The 18,195-nt window shown below is 40.6% G+C and overlaps 1 protein-coding gene across 3 annotated transcripts in view; it reads right to left on the bottom strand.

The window, feature by feature from the left end:
• Positions 1-2,252: 2,252 nt before the first annotated feature.
• CDKL4 (cyclin dependent kinase like 4) overlaps positions 2,253-18,195 on the bottom strand; it is a 47,470-nt gene continuing 31,527 nt past the window's right edge. For 2 of the 3 annotated variants that reach the window (XM_039251269.1, XM_039251271.1), the window contains 3 exons: positions 16,462-16,518; positions 11,716-11,850; positions 8,399-9,144 (listed from right to left, as the gene is read on the bottom strand). In XM_039251269.1, coding sequence (XP_039107200.1) covers positions 9,043-9,144; positions 11,716-11,850; positions 16,462-16,518 — 294 coding nt within the window. In that variant the 3' untranslated portion in view covers positions 8,399-9,042. Of the gene's footprint in view, positions 2,366-8,398; positions 9,145-11,715; positions 11,851-16,461; positions 16,519-18,195 lie in introns of those variants that run through there. The other variant, XM_039251270.1, reaches the window with a different exon arrangement.

An 18,195-nucleotide genomic window follows, 5' to 3' on the forward strand; every position in this document is an offset into this window, starting at 1 on the left:
ATAAATTAAGACTTGTGTCTCTAGCATGATCTCTTGCTTTTTTCTCTAGCTGAGTTGCCAGTAGCTAATCACCCAGGGCAAACACAATATTACAATTGTTTTGCATACTCCCCATAGCTAAAGTGCTTTTTCATCAAAATTTAGTTGTGCCTCCTCAGCCAATTCTTCTGTCTCTGAGGATTCCTGCCCCTCAGGAAATCCTTTGGAGTTATGGTCAGATTATCTCATGATGCGGAGGTTGGTGTCTTCTCCAAGTTTTCTGGTGAGGTCTTAATTTGTGGTTAATCCCATCAGGCTGTTTCTTCTTGGTGGCTACCATTCCCTTGAAAGCTTGTCTTCTTTTGTGTCTGCCCAGTACTCCATAGCTTGATAGTGTTTGCTAGGCAATAAGCAAACATTTCAAATAATATCAACAAATTCAATTGATGTAAAAAAGAAAAACTTGACACTTTTGTCTGCTGAAGATAAATAAGAGCCTTTTCATGTTGGAAATGCAAAAGCTAGCGCACGGAAGGTCTCAGCAGTTGAGGACGTTGAGGTCTCACAGTTTTTTGGGGAGGAAACAAGGCAACCACTGTATTAAAAAAAATTCTAGATTATTGCCAGATGGGAGCATGGTGGCAGATGGGCAAAATAGGTAAACAGGAGTAAGAGGTACACATTTCCAGCTACAAAAGAAATAGGTCATGGAGATGTACAGGGGGAAAGTACAACATAGGGAATATGGTCAATAATATTATAATGACTTTGTATACAATGGTGACAGCTGGTAATATACTTTCTGTGATGAGCATTTTGATCACATATGTCAAGTCACTATGTTGTATGCCAGAGACTAATATAGTATTGTATGTCAACTATACATCAATTAAAAATAAATAAAGTAGTCAAACTAAAGAAATTCCATGGGTTCTTTCAAAGGACCACATATTAATGTAGAAGTTAATCTATTCCCAAAGTTCTAGAGGGTAATAAAGGTAATAATCAATAGGGGCGCCTGGGTGGCTCAGTCAGTTAAGCATCCAACATTGGCTCAGGTCATGATCTCACAGTTTGTGGGTTCAAGCACCACATCAGGCTCTGTGCTGACAGCTTGAAGCCTGGACAGTTTCCTTCAGATTCTGTGTCTCCCTCTCTCTCTGCCTCTCTCCCGCTCATGCTCTATTTCTCTCTCAAAAAATAAATAAACATAAAGCACGAATAGTCAATAATTATAAGCTCTTTCAATTACAAAGCACATTGACATCATTGTTTCATGTAATACTTTTAGCAACCTCAGGTGTTAAGATTCTCATTTCAGGTAAGTGTTATTATTCTCACTGTGGGGTTGAAGACACTGATGATCAAAGGCCATGACTGGAAGAGGCAAAACCAAGATATGGCCTCGGGTAGGATGCCTTTCTGGTTCAGGGAGAAAGATGGAATTGTGGAAAGACAATGGTACCAGTCAGTCATCCTGAATACTCAAAGGTGCTAGAGACCTCTTTTATGAGGAGAAGTTCTTTTCATGCAATTAGATAAGGCTTTTCCTCAACAGTCTAGATGATCAGTAGCTGATGTCTGCTGAATGGGAGGTTTGCTGAGGAGCACTGGTTAAAAACACCCACTAGGACCCAAATGGAATGACTCTTATTTAGGGCAAAAGGTAGAAAATGAATAGTCTGGCACCTATCCAGTTATCTAACACAGACGCAAATATTTTTCTTGCAAAAAGAAGCAAGTTTCCTTTCAGGCCACTGGAAAGAGATCAGGTAAATTTCTACCAAGAATGTCTGCATGTGTTTGGTAAAATCCAATGTCTGGATCATTTCTTCATTATGGTCTTTTGGATTTCCTGCATAGGGTAGTCACACGTTTTATGAGAAGACGATGTCCTCTTTGGAAGCAGAGTAGCCTTGACTAAAAGAAATAGGATCCAAAGAGAGAGGCTGGTGGGAAGAATGATTTTCAGACTCCCCAGAGTGTATTGATAGTTCTAGGCTAAATAACTTCAGACCCCATGCCTTACTCTACGGGTGCACATTATTTGAGAACATGCTTCTCAACTTTAATGGTAGGCAGTTTAAAAACATCTCTGTTTCAGTTACCTATTGCTACATAACAAGTCATCCCAGAACATAGTGGCCTAAAACAACTTATTATTTCTCATAATTTTGTGGGTGGACTGGGCTCAGCTGGGCAGTTGTCCTGTTCTACTTGACACTTATTGGCCATATGCAGCTGGTTGGTGGCTGCTCTGAGCTGGAAGCTCTAAGAAGGCTTTACTCACATGACTGGCCCCGTGGTGCTCCTCAGCGACCTCTTTCTCTTTTCACCGCATCTTATCATCGGAAGGTCTGGCCTACGCTTCTTTACAGCATGGTGGCTGCCTTCCCCAGAGAGACAAAGCAGAAGTTTACAGGCTTTTCAAGACCTGGGCCCCCAAATGGCATGGAGGGACATCTGTTGCCTTCTATTTGTCTAAGGAAGTCACTGGTCACAAGGTGGGGTGGGGGAGGGAGCTTCACCTCTTGATGAAAGGAATGGCAAAGTGTCATTGCCAAAGGCCCATGGGATGGGAGAAATCAGTTGCAGTCAGCCTTGGAAAGAACCTACTATTATCTTTTAACACAAGCGCTATTAAAAATCATGGAAGCAGAAAGGTTAGTTCAAAATAAAATACAAGAATGGAAGCATCTTTCAAAAATGACCTCATTCATTATTTTACTCATTGTCTTTCTCTCTTTTGATCATTGGTCTAAGTTTGGTCTTGAGCTTTTTCACCTTCTTAAACCTAAAATAGAAACCACCGTGAGGACCTGGAATTGAAGTTGTGAGAAAATTTCATATTTTGTAGCTTAAGTACTGGGAAGGGCCAGAGAAATATCTTGAGGAGTTGAAAGAAAAAGAATCTTATAGCCTCAAAGGAAATGTTCTCAGGGATAATTGTCGATCGGGTCGGACTAGAGAAGGTTTTGTTATTTTTCCATTTTGTGAAAATTCCCAACCCAAGGCTCAAAAAGGGACAGTTACTATATCAACTGTTCAGATATTCCAACAGAGAGGAAATTAAACAAGTTCTGAACTTCGTATGTGAATATGACAGTTTTTCTCATTTAAATACAAAGTATTAGGCAATGGACTAACAGGTGAGTTGAACAGAAGTTAAGGAGACAGAAATATTTCTAACTTTTATTAAAATAAGCTAGAGAACATATTCAGGTCAAGTTATGTATACAAATAGAAGGTCACCAAAGTATTTAAGCCCATATTTAGGTTCTCTAAATATCTTAAGCTAACATTTAAAAATATTACGTATATTTAACATGCTACAAATAAAACTGCTTTGTAGTGAATTGTTTCTGGTAGCGTAAGTTGCAGTGATGCTAATTATCACATGCTAATTAATTAATATACAGCTACGATTTCATGTGATTTGAAAGAGATCTGCTTCCGTACTATTATGTTCTAAAATCATAGGTAGACACAACATCTTCAACGTGACAATATGGACAGATATGGCCAGTGACTAGTGTTCACAACAGAAAAGACAAATTTTAACTTTATAAATACAAGGTGTTTATACTCCTGTTAAGTAGGATAACTGATTCTCACCTTGAGTAAATTACAGGTTAAATATAAAGTAGCCCAAATATGAAGTCTGTGCTGCTTAAATATAACACCATTATAATTTAGATATATTTACAGAATTCCTTTAAGTTTTCATCTACTGAGGGTACTAAAAGTTTTGCTGAAGCTAGAAATGCCCTAAGAGTTCTTGGCCTTAATGGGTATCTTAAATTAATATTTCACAGCATAGGTGTTATTTCCAAGCTAGATTAAACCATCAAAGAATGATTACATATTACCCTGTATTTTCAAAGTACACCTGTTCTGTTTACATTAATTAAAATTTAGCGATAATTAGCTTTAAAATCCACTTTAGTTTATAAAATGTAACCTCTGTGAGATGGTTGTCTGCAAACTACTATTGACTTCGTAGAACTAGCAGGGAGTGGTGGTGGTGGTGGTGGTGGTGTGTGTGTGTGTGTGTGTGTGTGTGTGAAAGCAAGCAAGTGAGGGAGAGATGAGGTAGGGGGAGGAGGAGAGGGAGAGACAGAGAGAGATCTCCTAGCTCCAGGTTAGATCAAAAAACCCAAAATTTAGGGGCGCCTGGGTGGCTTAGTTAATTGAATGTCCGACTTCGGCTCAGGTCATGATCTCATGGTTCGTGAGTTCAAACCCCGCATCAGTTATCTGCTGTATGCCTGTCAGCACAAAGCCCGCTTCAGATCCTGCCGCCCTCTCTCTGACCCTCTCCCCCCGCACTCTCCCAGAAAATAAATATTTTTAAAAAACCCCAAATGTGATCTCAGTATTACTAATGAGAAACAATCTCTAGAAAGCCTCTTCTCATGGGAGAGATGTCCAGCACAGAAACACCATGTGCTATCGAGAGTCACAGGAGCCCTAGAAATCATCTAGCTTATCTGTTCTCTTATTTACAAATGAGAAAATGAAGGCACAGAAAAGTTACATGCCGTGATGCGGCTACACAGAGATTTGCAAGCCAGGCCAAGAACCTGGTGTTCTAACTCCCAGACTGCGTGGTAATTCAATGAGTTTTTAAACCTATCGCTCTTAAAGACTTGGTCTTCTACTAGACCTAGAATGAAGTTCCTGAATTCATGGTTTTAATAGAAGACAAACACATACAAACCCAGCACATTACCTTATCATGTGAGAGGCATTTTCTCTTTCTTAGTTACATGCATCACAAATCTGTAGATTTGTACATAATGCATACCTATGCATTACAAATCTGAATCTGCAATTCAGCTCATACCTTATACTGACTCCCCAATTTTTTCAAGATTTTAAGGTTTGTGGAATATTAGGAACATTCCTCTTTCAGTAGTATGTTTTAATTAAACCAAAAAGCTGGGGGGGATTTGCTGTTGTTGCTGTTTTCTTTGGTTGTTTTTTTTTTTTTTTTCAGAATTCTGTGCCATCCAAACCCAGGATTGGAAATCATTAGTGGTGACAAGTGACAAAGAAAGTGCTCTCTTTTTTGAAAAACAGCAATTCTATGGCAAGGAAGCTGAAGAACCATAAAAACAGCTTTGGAGTTGAGAATTTTTTTCAAAATAATGTATTAATTTTCTTAGTCTTGTAGTTTGGGAGATCTGCAAGAGCAATGGAGAACAGTGATACGGCTAACTTATGAGAGGGAACATCTATTCTGCCCACTTTTTTCTTTCCTGCCCTAGAGCTTTGTTTTTGCCCCTTACTCAATTATCTCCCTACTCCAAAGCATTCAAAAGCCTCTCAAATACAACTTAAAAAGATTTTTAATGTTTATTTTTGAGGAGGGGGGAGGAGAGGGAGAGTCAACAGGGGAGGGGCAGAGAGAGGACACACAGAATCCAAAGTAGGCTCCAGGCTCTGAGCTGTCAGCACAGAGCCCAACTCGGGGCTTAAACCCACAAACCAAACTGAGATCATGACCTGAACTGAAGTTGGTTGACTGAGTCACTCAGGGGCCCCTCAAGTACAACTTTTTAATAATTCAATCTAGTTTAAATAATCTTCACAAAATGACACGCCCCCCCCCCCCCCCCAAAAAAAAGAGCTTTGCCTTTGGGGCAAGTTGGAACAAGTGTATTCAAATATCACCAGGACTGAAATAGAGACCAAAGGCAAAATTCAAGCAGGTAGCCTTACAGGGCTGATAAAGGTCTATGAGATGTCCTTTTCTGTGGTATATTTCTTTATTCCCTGAAGAAACAGCGGGAGCAGGCAGGAGTAAAGTCTGTATTTTTAGTTCTCTGTAAAGTGCTCTTCAAACAAAACAAAACAAAACAGGGGCGTCTGGGTGGCTCAGTCAGTTAAGTGTCTGACTTCGGCTCAGGTCATGATCTCACGGTTCATGGGTTCGAGCCCCGCATCGGGTTCTGTGCTGACGGCTCAGAGCCTGGAGCCTGCTTCAGATTCTTGTCTCCCTCTCTCTCTGACCCTCCCCTGCTCATGCTGTCTCTCTCTCAGAAAGAAATGAAAACCATTAAAAAATTTAAAAACAAAACAAAACACAAAGAACTGCTTGGCTGCTTGGAGATTCTCAGGTACAAAGTGGAGGAAACAGGGGTGTAAACCGGTCACCCGGAGGTGGAGGAAAAGAGTACTCAGGCAGCATCACTGACTATGACTGCAGGGTACTTATGGCACCGGGAGGGAGCTACATACATAAATTAAGAAGCCTGACCGGTGGTGCCGCGGCTGAGAGAAGCGGTGGGTGAGCCGGACACTGGACAAGGATAGGAAGAAAGCGCCTGGTTACAGAGTCGTGTGGGTTTCTGTGAAGAGCCTGGTTAAGCTTTACAAAAACTCATTACTGAATTTGGGCACTAGACCCTGAAGTGCAGCCGTCTTACATGCGGCTGAGAAATGCAAGGGAGGACGTGTAGCACTGGAGTGAGAAACCCGCCCTTGAAACAAAAAGAGTTGCAGGTTGAGGTCTGTGCGCCTGCGTGATTGAGCCGGCCGACAGCACTAGGTGGCCCCGGGTCGCCCAGGGAAAGTGCAGCGTGCAAATGTCATCAGAAGAGGGTTTTCCCTCCTGGTGAAAGGACTGCCACAGAACATTTCCCCGAGCATTAGGTGCTTTCTCCTCTCCCTGCCCCAGTGATCTCTAAATGATGGATTGTCCAAGGAAAAAAACCGAGAGAGACAAATGCCAGTTTGCATTAATTCTTAAATTTAAATGTAAGCAAAAATAAGAAAAGACTATCACCCTTTCAACCCTTATCAAACTCTCCATTATTGTCTAAAGCATGATTATAAGCAAAATGGGTATGGGAGTTGCATGTATTTGGAACTTTTGAGTGTGTGTGTGTGTGTGTGTGTGTGTGTGTGTGTGTGTGTGTGTGTGATGGAATCTAGATGTTTAGAAAAGCTGAAGCAGGATGGGTGTCTTGGCAATAAGAAGGCTTACATGATAAAAACACTATGAAAATTAAAAGGAAATCTTTCAGCTTTCAAAACTTTCAAAGTTGCCTTGTATCTTTTATTTATTTCTCAAATTCCTTGTGCCTATGGTATAATCATCTAACTAAAAATGCAAAAAACACACAAATCTGAAGGAGGCAACTTCTTGATATTAAGATGACAGTAAGAAGGCCTTAGCAGCTTATATTCACTCTAAACATGTTGCATGGCCAAATAAGCCCATTTAAAATGTCCTTCCAGTGAGAAAGAAACCATTGTTTAGATGCCATAATTCGCAAGTAAAGAGATGCCCCCAAGTAATTCAACAAGATTCTCTAGAAGTTTACAAGTGCAATAAACTTTTAGAGGATGAACAGAAGGTGTTAGTGTGTTTTCCTAAAAACAATTTATGCTTGATATTTTGGTGCCTGATACCAAAAGGCATTTCTGGAATTATGTGTATTGGCAAAATTTGACAATGTTCAGGTCAGCATTCCAGACCCAGGAGCAGAAAAGAGTTAATAACCTTAATGATTTATTGAAACATCACTACTTTGTGCCTTTATGCCAGATAGTGATAGACAACCCTATGCTATTATTTTATATGAGTTCCTTGTTAGCAAACTAAAAGTCCTTTAAACAGACTGCATCCTTCTTAGATGTCTAGGATAAAAGGCATCTACCATGATGTTTCAAAACCTATAAATATATATGTGTGTTATGTGTGTGTGTACAGATATGTTATATATAAGTGTATAAATATATATATATATACACACACACACACATACACATATGTATATACATATGTATGCATGTAGGCATATCTCTCAAGTTCACTTGGGAAAATATCCCAGTATAATTTGGGCTTGACTATTGAGGTGTCTTGTTTGTTTGCTTCTTTTTTTTGCTAGGAGACACAAAATGAAGTTAACTGAGAGATGATCTTTCTGTTACTGGAAGCATTTACAACCATGATACACAAGTTTAGGGCTGTACAAATTCACAGAGGCAAATGTTTGGAAAAGAGTCGACAGTGAACTATCTAGGAAACACACCCAATGGGATAAGTCTGGGTATGGAGATGGCTGAGCCAGGAGAAACGAGTAAGAAACCATAATGTACTGAAGGACGGCATTAGGTAATAAGCACGGTCATTCCTTGGAGCTCTGCAGTCTGCCCTGGAATCAAGGCATAAACCTACATGACATCTCAGGCTCCCTTCCTGCGCCAATATAAAATCCCAGATTACTCAAAAGTCCCGGTTACAATAAGAGTGAATTAAATGCAGAAACATAATGTCATTTCTTTCTCAAACCATCATGCTGAGCATATGTCGTCAGACACAGAAGACTATAGATTTTATGATTCCATTAATTTCAAATCCCAAAATAGGAAAAACTAATCAATAGTGACAGAAAAAGCAGATGCATGGCTGTCTGGGGCCAGTGATCTTGGGAAGACTTGCTACAAAAGGCAGTGGAGAACATTTTGAGTTTGATGACCATGTTTTATATCTGCCTTTGGTCAGGCTGTGCATGTGTATACTTTTGCTGAAATCCAAGGAAAAGTTCGGCACTTAACATAAGTACGTTTATTATATGTAGAACATAACTCATTAAAGGTAGTTTTAAAAATTGAAAAAAAAGAGAAAAAAAGAAACATGATGTCATTCCTTACACAAACAACAGCAAGGCAAGCTATCTGGATAACGCTCTGAGACAGCATGTGGTCAGGTAAACCGAAATGACATATGTAAATCTCTTTCAGGAATCAAAGCACAAGCCCTCAAATTCTCAACCTTGATTGCCTCTGAAGGGGCTGCTCTGATGCAATTGAAAATGTCTCCTCCATATGTGCAGTTTCAGACTCTATAACATTTAAAGGGAATGTTCTGAAAGATAAAGTTGGCATGTAAAAAGCACAGGCAGAGGAATCAGTAATGATCAGAGCAAAACAATTCTAGAAGGTTCTTAATTTTCATATGGCTCATTTGCATTTGAAACACTGAGAACTCCTATCTCTCTTGTACAAAAATGTGTACGTATTAAATTACATTCCACTTGAAAGAACATTTTCCTAAATGTTTGGAAGATGATCAAATTTTAACTGGAGGACTTGTTTTCTTCCATCAGGTGTGGGGGAGATGTGGCTTCCTGGTATGAGAGGCAACAGTTGATTCTAATAGCAGAACAAGACAAAAATAAGAAAGTAAATTGAAAAGAATTCCTCCTTGTACAGTTTGATTTAAAGATGGTAAAACAGAAAGGATATACATGGTACAAAGATGTCAAAAGACATCAATTTTAAAATCAAATAGGGTTACCTTTCCGAAAATTGTGAAATTCTGATGCTTGGAAATCAGGTTTCATTACTTAGTCTAGGATTCTCATGGAGGTAGTTGATTTGTTTCGGGATGTTCATTTTTGAGTATCCAGGCAGTGTTTAAAAGCTAGATGCCCAACAGCTGTTAGACAATAATTCCAAGAGTCTGCATTCTACCTATCTCACATTTTTAACTTTAGGATACTGGCAAAACAGTAAAGATTTAAAAACTCTTTCCTATAAGTTGAAAAAAATTTTAATGTTTATTTATTATTTGAGAGAGAGAGGGAGACACAGAATTCAAAGCAGGCTCTAGGCTCTGAGCTATCAGCACAGAGCCTGATGTGGGGCTCGAACCCATGAACTATGAGATCATGATCTGAGCTGAAGTCAGATGCTTAATCCACTGAGGCACCACGGCACCCCATACTATAAATTTTAGACAATATTTAGTCTTTAAGGAAATTTCTGGTCACTGATCAGAGCTCTAGATGGTATCCAGATAGGAATTTGAACTCACAAAGTGAAATCATGCTGAGTGAAAAGATTTTCTTGAAGTTTTAGTTTATTTTCTGATATGGTAAAATGTTTAGGGAAGAGGTGCATATCAGAAAGAAAACCAGAACATGAAAGACATCCGTGTCGGGGCGCCTGGGTGGCTCAGCCGGTTAAGCATCTGACTTCGGCTCAGGTCATGATCTTCTGGTTTGTGAGTCGAGTGCCACCCCCCACTCTCGTTGGGCTCTGTGCTGACCGCTCAGAGCCTGGAGATGCTTCGGATTCTGTGTCTCTCTCTGTCCCTCCTCTGCTCATGCTGTCTCTCTCTCTTGAAATAAATAAGTATTTTTTAAAAAGGAAGAAAGAAAGAAAGAAAGACATTCCTGTCTTTCTCTTGGCCTTGCTATCCGGAGACTTTACCTGGTGGTGAGAGCTGTTTAGGCTTGGTCTCAATGGCGGGTGCTCTAGAAAGGCCTTTCTCATCAAGTGGGACAGGGCGCGGTGGACTAAAGACAGAGCATGTGAAGTAAGTTCTGTAAATGCTGTTCTCTGTGCTTTTGCTCCTTGAGGAGAAACGAAGCCCCTGAGCCCCTCAGCTGGGCTACAGGGTATGAAGGAACGGGAAACACTGTGACCTGGAGACTTCGGAGGCCGCCGTCCACACCCCCTCGAGGCGGGTGTGGTAGAACCTGAATCTGGAATGAAGGGGCAGGATGGAGCTCTGCTGCTGGTCACCGTCCCAGGTTAAGCGTGGGAAATCTGGTGAGATGTCTTTAAGGCGGCAGTGTTTTTACACACAGTTCACCCTGTATTTCAAACTGCTGCCTCAGTCATATTTGAGCAAACCTTACTCTTTGGGTTAAGTAAAGTGTATTGGGCTTGACTTGCAAACACATAACTTAAATAGCAAAAGGTGAAATGGTCTATCTAATAAAAACTGGGAAATCATCTTAACATGTCATCTTACTGATTGGCTTGATTTTTCTCTCTCAACGAACTTCAGTTTTAACGAGCAAAAGACTGAAAACAACGAAACCTGCTTTCTCCCTTTACGACAGACACGCTACGGAGAAGATCAATGACCTTCATCATGGATCAAAGGTGGAAGATTAAGTGGACACAGAATGGGATGACTGTCAGTCTGGTAAATTGAAAATTACATCCTCGTTTATTAATAAGCAATGCTCACCTATTTATTTATTTATTTGGATAGTATCTACCAAGTACTTTGTATGGGTCAGATGCCGTTTTAGGCGCTACAGACACAAGATGAAACATAAACCCCAAACCAAAACAAACTTAGTTCCGTGGGGTTTATGTTTTAACTTCAAGGTTTTTCTGGAACCAAGTAAAGGGTGGTCACCTAATAAGGTGCAGAATCATTGTCTGTCACATTCATCATGTGATTTTACAATATTGGCACATTTATGATAAAATTTGTTTCCCAGGTGTTTGCGTTTCATCTCCTAGTATCTGCCAGAGTTTGTCCTTGATTTTGAGGGAAGGCCTAGGGAAGGCGGACTTAACTACCTGCCATTAAGGCAGCAAGAGTCAGGTTTCCTTTATGGCGTGTCTGGAGGCTATGGAAGGTTACAGATTCCTCTGCAATGTTCAAATTCAGTCCTGCTGTAATCTGGGTTTTATTGTACGGGGTTGCTGGATTTCAGGTACACGATCTGGCAGGTAAGCTATCCAATCAGTGTAGCAAAAAGTTGATTCAAGTGTATTCGGAATAAGATTTTGCAACGATCTGGATGTTCTCGTAGTTTTATGGTTTTATTGCGTCAATCACTGAAATTTACTAAGATAAACAAATACAACTAACTCCGTGCAAACAAAGGTCTTGGTGTCCACCTAGTCTCACTGTGAAAGGTAGAAAAGGAAAAAAAGAATACTTTTTATAGCACTTTAACTTTGGAACAGAAGTACCTGCTGACGTCTTCTGTTTCTTCCTTCATTGCGTGCTTTTCTTTTAATTTGGTCTTCTCGAAAAGAATCAAAGTAGGGGCTCTCCAGGAGTTGGGCACAGGTTAATCTGTCATCAGGATTCATCTTCAGACACTCCTTGGGAAGAAAAGAAAAAAGGTATTGAAATTTTGTTATTATTTTGTTAGTATGCCCCTAAACTGAATAACTTGTTTAAGAGCAAATATGAGTTTACAAAATCTTCAAGTTTGTGTATTATCAAGTACTCGAAACCTGTTAATAACTAGAATTGCTTTTCTTTGGTCATTTCAGTCTTTTGACGGTGTCTCTGGAAGGGAGGGGGCGACAAGTAGATCAGGTGTTTCTACCAATGACATCTCTTCATCACTTGTGAAGGCAAATAGTTCGTGAGACACATCAAGGGCGATCCCGAGTGTGACCCCGGGACCAGCTGCATCCGTGTTATGTGGGAACTTATAAATGCAGTTCCTGCTGAATCAAACGCACTGGGGGTGGGGGCTAGCCATCTGCATTTGATAGGCCCTCTGGGTGATTCTGATACCTGCTCAAGTTTGAGAACCATTGGTTTAGGGGGACGGCTAAAGTATTAGTCTTAGTAATGAAACAAATCTAAAATCTGGACAGTTGGTATATATATATTCATATAGGAATAACTAGAGGCAAAAAGGAAAATGTAGCATCATCACTCTTTATATTAGAGGCTACTAGAAGCCTCTAGCTTTGCCTCAAAGAATGGGAAGGATTCTGGTAGCCGTGGGGTTAGTAGAATCCTGACACAAAGGTTTCCTTCAAAAAGCCGTGATACTCTTTGGCCAGAGAATGTGGTTTTTCCCATGAAGAAAGACAGATCATGATCCATGAAGAACTAGAGCAGCATCAGATCACGTAGGCACAGGACACCTAAAATTTCTTGCCTTAGGACCGTCCTAGGGAAGTAAAATTTATCAACACAACAGACTTAGTTTTGAGGCATAGCTGCATTGACTGAGGCTGCCCCAGCCTGGGCTGCTTTGTGGTATCTGTTCCTCTCTAACCGCAGCTGACCTCAGGTCTCTGAGATCCCTGCAAATGCCACCCACCCCTACAGTCTCAAGTGCCCTTCTGAGCCATTTTGATTGGACCTGGTTTTAAGAAACAACCCTGCTTGGCATACTTAGATTCTCCTGTCCCTCCACAGCCACCACCCGCTCCAAGTAGATCCCCTCCCCCTACCCCAGGCCCAGGTTAATGATCCATGCCGTAAGTAAGTTGAGCTACTCCTGGGAGTCTGTCTCCTCTAATCCTACACTGTCAGGCCTATAACCACCACAGAAAGACAGCTTTGAATGTACACTGTGGGAGTCTCTATTCCTTTCTCACTTCATTCTGGCATTTGCCTCCACCATTCCACTTAAGTGGCTCTTGTTATTCACACCTATGATCTCTATCTACACTTGTGTGTCCTTAAATCCAATAGGTAGATTGTGTTCTCATCTCTACGGTGTTAGACACTACTGACCATATCCTCCTCCTCAAAACTCCCTTTGGCTTCTCTGATGCCTCCCTTTCCTTCCTCCTACCTCATGACCTCCACCGTTCAAACCAACCTGTGTTGATTTACCTTCTTCTCTGCAATGGGTAGATGGAACTCCTTAATTCTCTCCTGTCCCTTTATCTGTTTCTAGCTGATACTTAATGGCTTCAATTATTAAGGCTTACCAGAGACTTCCACATGTATAGTTCTGGTCCAGGCCTCTCCTTTGAACTCCAGACCCACATATGCAATGGCCTACTTAACATTTCTGATTTATCTCAAGGGCACTGCTATGGGTTGAGTTGTGTCCCCCCAAACTATGTTGAAGTCCTAACCCTTCAGTACCTCATCGTGTGACCTTACTTGGAAATAGGGTCTTTGCAAATGTAAATAGTTAAGATGAGGTCATACTGGAATAGGGTGGGCCTTAATACAAGGGAATGGTGTTCTTGTAAGAGGCAGGACAATACAAAGACAGACATAGAGAAAACACCAGAAGACAGAGGCAAAGAATGGAGTTCTGCTGTCATAAGCTCAAGAAGTCTGGGGCTACCAGAAGCCAGTAGAGGCCAGGAACAATCCACGATGAAACCTTCAGAAGGAGCATGGCCCTGTCAACATCTTGGTTTGAGACTTCCAGGCTCCAGAATTGTAAGAATACATTTCTGTTGCTTGCGGCCACCCAGCTTGTGGTGCTTGGTTACAACAGTCCGAGGACAGTCCTGTACTGGGTACAGATAGCTCATGTTTGCCACCCTCTACTCGATTTGCCCCCAGATCTGAATCGTAATTGAGTCCTACCAGTTTTACTTCCAATCATTTGTTAAATTCATTCATTTTCTTTAGTGGGCTTTCAATCTGTTGAAATCTGGTCTACTAAATACCTTAGGGCTTTTACTTTACAAAATATTTTTAGATTCTAAGATGAGGCTGTTAATGCTGAATTGTTCTGTGGGGCCTGGGCTAGAACAATGTCTCGTTAGTTTTAGGAGCAGTGCAATGAACTGGGCAGAGTTGAGGCTTCTGAGTTGTTGACTGCCTAGGTTAACAACTTTCTATACACCAAGAGGCTGATGAGTTCTCAGAAGTGTTCCCTGATCAGAGTGTTCCCAACCTGGGAGAGGTTTTAAAGATGAGGGATGAGAAACTGGAACGGCAAAGTACATGTTGGGATCCTTTTCTTGAAACTTCACGTTTCACAGAAAACCCTTAAAAATGTTTCCAAGAGTCGACAGACTTCTTCTTTGACCAAATTAAGCCGATAGAGTGACAGGATGTTATGTTATGCCCGTGCAAGCAACTGAGAAATAAATAATACGGTGTCTGTTGTCTCTCATAATGAAGGGAACACAAGAACTCTGCCATAGATTGGCCACTACAGGCCACCACTGACTTCAGCACAGTCCTTGGCTGGCACTTCATCCATTTGAGCAGCTGCCTGCAGAGATGATGGCCTCGTTCCATGGGATGACGACTTGTTACAGCAGCTGGTATTTATTTGTTGTTAAAGATGTCTCCATTGCAGTTAGCGAGAGAAAGCCTTCCTTCATCTGACCTGGGGCAGGAGTCTAGGGGATAGGGTGTGACCCACGGAACAGCACAATCCTTGATGCACTTAGAGAATCCTTGGGTCTTGGGTCAGACATTACAGGTATAAATCAAATGGCTGAGTGACAAAACTAGTGTCATCCAGAATCTTGGACAGGGCAACAGGGTACTTCAACTTTGGAGCTGAGGACAGGGATCTGTCCTATACCTTGGAAGTTTTTCTGCCCTGGAGTTGCAGGGCAACTAATGTTTTCTCTCTGGTTAGAGAAGTAACCAGAACAAGGCTTGGCCTGTACCTCAGAATGGGTTGGGTTTGCAGTGCTTGACAGACACCCTCCCTGCAGGAGGTTTTGCTAAACTGCAGATTCTGCTAAATTACAGAACAACCTGTCCAGAACAAGGCTGGGGAACTGGACTTCTAGGACAGGGCTTGGGGAGAGCTGAATTAAAGCAGGTCAGAGCAGCGAGACAGACAGCAGGAAAGCTGAGGGCCAGTGAAGCAGCAGTAAGGGCAAGTCTGAGGTGTCAGGCTCTCAGGAGGGCTCAGACCAGAGGAATCCAGCACCCTGGATAGCATCTTGGCAGTGAGCAACACTAACACAACGGCTAGTCTACAAGGTGGATGCTAGGCCATCCAGATGGTTCCACCTTCTAGATCAGATGATTTCCAAGCTAGGCTCTAAATCATAATCACCTAGGGGGATGTTTAAAGATACAAATTCCAAGGCCCTATTCATAGAGATTCTACTTTGGTAAATCTGAGGTTAGATACTGGAATGTATATTTTTAAAACGCTCATTCTGATGAGTAGTCATTCTGATGAATAGTATGGAAGCCACTGCTATAGATAGAATTTAATTGGTTGTTAAAGATAGATATTCTTACTGATATCTCCATCTGTATCCCACTAAGAGCTTTTAGTATCAATGGTGGATGGAAGAGTCACACCCTCTAGCACGGATCAGTTGGTCAAGCATGAATGGCAGACTAGTAATGGATGAATTTCTTCTGCTTTTTACTAGAATTCATCCTTGTTTGACTACTTCCTTTGGGCCTAGTGTAGGGGCTGTATCTGGTATCTGCAGGTCTTCTGAGTTTTCCTGGTCTACTAATTTTTTTTAAATGATTTTAAATTTTATTTAACCCAATGTATCTAAAACATAATCAGTTCAACATGTAATTAATATCCTAAAACTTCTTAAGGAAATATTTAATATTATTGTATAGTTATTTTCATAGAAATCTAGTACATCTTCATTCTAATTAGCCATATTTCAAGTGCTCAGTAGTAATATGTAGCTGGTGACTACCATATTGGACAGTACAGTTCTAGACCTTCAAACTTAAGGAGTACATTCATCCTCATAAATCTCTATAGTCTGAATATATTGACTTACCAGTAAAATTTCTTAATAAATGTGAAAGAAGTAATGGTGTTCATCACAGCAAACACTAATTATACGCTTTTGTCTTCAACTAGTTTTAATGGATATGTTAGAAACATTACGGCTTCAACTACTGATGTTCCTTCAACTATAATTCTTTTATAGTTCCTTATTATTTTCAATGATTAATTCTACCTTGGCATTATTTGTCCTATCATCAACCCTTCCCAGAGTTATCAGCCAATTAACAGCCAATAATGGTTATAATTGATTCTTAAGTACCTTCATGAAATTCAAAGACATGGGATGAGCTTCTGAAAACTTTTCTTCAAGAGTTTCCTAGAAAACAAAATAAAGAATTTCAATGTTAGATAACAACGAAGTTATATTTATTTTTGAATACATTAGCAATAAGAACACTCTGGAGAAAGACTTCCCCTATAGGTTAGATAGTTCCTTTTAAGGATTTTTAAAAAGTCCTGCTTTTATATAATTTTATACCGTAGTGTAAAGGTTTAAAAGACAAAAGCTGGAATTATTTTCTTAATTTTACAATGTCTTGCAATCAATGCTTGGTAAATGTGACCTCCAAATGTCCCTGAAATCCTACAACAGTACTTTATTTTATTTTACTTCTACAACAGTACTTTAATATCTGATCTGTGCCAGATCAAATACAGAGACCCTTTGTGCATTAATGAAAATATGTTGAGCTACATGTGTGAGAACTACAGAAAGCAACAGAATGAGGGACCCTGTGTGGCCCAGTCGGTTAAGTGTCTGATTCTTGATTTCGGCTCTGGTCACGATCTCGCAGTGGTGAGACTGAGCCCTGCCTCGGGGTCCATGTGTAGATCCTGCTTGGGATTCTCTCCCTCTCCTCTCTCTTTGCTCCTCCCTCGCTTGTGCACTCACTCCAAAGGGAGTCTTTCCCTCAAAATAAATAAACATTTTAAAAAACTTAAAAAAAAAAAAAAAAGCAACAGAATGCTAAACACAAAATTCAGGATAGTAGGGAGGGAAGAGGATGAGATTGAGGGAGAAGCACATGGGGTAGGAGAAGCTTCAAAGAGAAACGGTAAAAGCCCCCTTTACCTAGGCAGCATATTACTTGTGAAATTTGTATTTCATTTTTTAAAACTAAATACACTATATAAATATTCTTCTGTAATTCAGCCTCTAGCCTTGTTAATTCAATGTTAATCTTTTGCTATATTTCTTAAAAGCTTTAACATATAAAAAAAGGCATCTAGTATATATATATCAAGGTATTATATGAAATACTGATTTTTAAAAATTTTTTAAAAATATTTTTCATTTATTTCTGAAAGAGAGAGACAGCGTGAACAGGAGAGGGTCAGAGAGAGAGGGAGACACAGAATCGGAAGCAGTCTCCAGGCTCTGAGCTAGCTGTCAGCACAGAGCCCGATGCGGGGCTCAAACCCACGAACCGTGAGATCATGACCTGACCTGAGCCGAAGTCGGACGCTTAACCGACTGAGCCACCGAGGTGCCCCTGAAATACTGATTCTAAAATGAACAGGGTAGCTAGAGAGAGGTGGGACCATTCAAATCTCAGATTGTTCACACGTGCCATAAATCATGAAGCGGCTTTACAGATTACCCCACGCCTGCACCCCTCTTGTACCAATGGCCTGAATGTGGGCACACACCTCTTGGTGGTCCTTTTATCCTATAGGCAGAATTTAGACCACAAGGAGCTTTAACAATCATAGCCTCCACTTAGGTAACACAGAGAGGAAATCAATGTTTATAGAGAATAAGAGGGTCAAGTAGTCAATGACACATTCCCAAAGAAGGGCAGAGCCCACAGCCAGAGCATAGTGATGAGTGCAGTTCGGAGTTTTGATTTAGATACAATGAGGATCATTTTGTAGAAGGACTTTCCACATGAAAATATCCACTGCGAAGGAATGGTTTTTATTAATATGGGCTTTGTTTTACAAGCTGAAAAGATAGAGGCTGAATGTTTTCTTTTTTTTTTTTTTTTTTTTA

Source organism: Hyaena hyaena, unplaced genomic scaffold (genome assembly GCF_003009895.1).
Source record: "Hyaena hyaena isolate Hyena2069 unplaced genomic scaffold, ASM300989v1 scaffold_388, whole genome shotgun sequence".
In the NCBI taxonomy this organism is placed as follows: domain Eukaryota; kingdom Metazoa; phylum Chordata; class Mammalia; order Carnivora; family Hyaenidae; genus Hyaena; species Hyaena hyaena.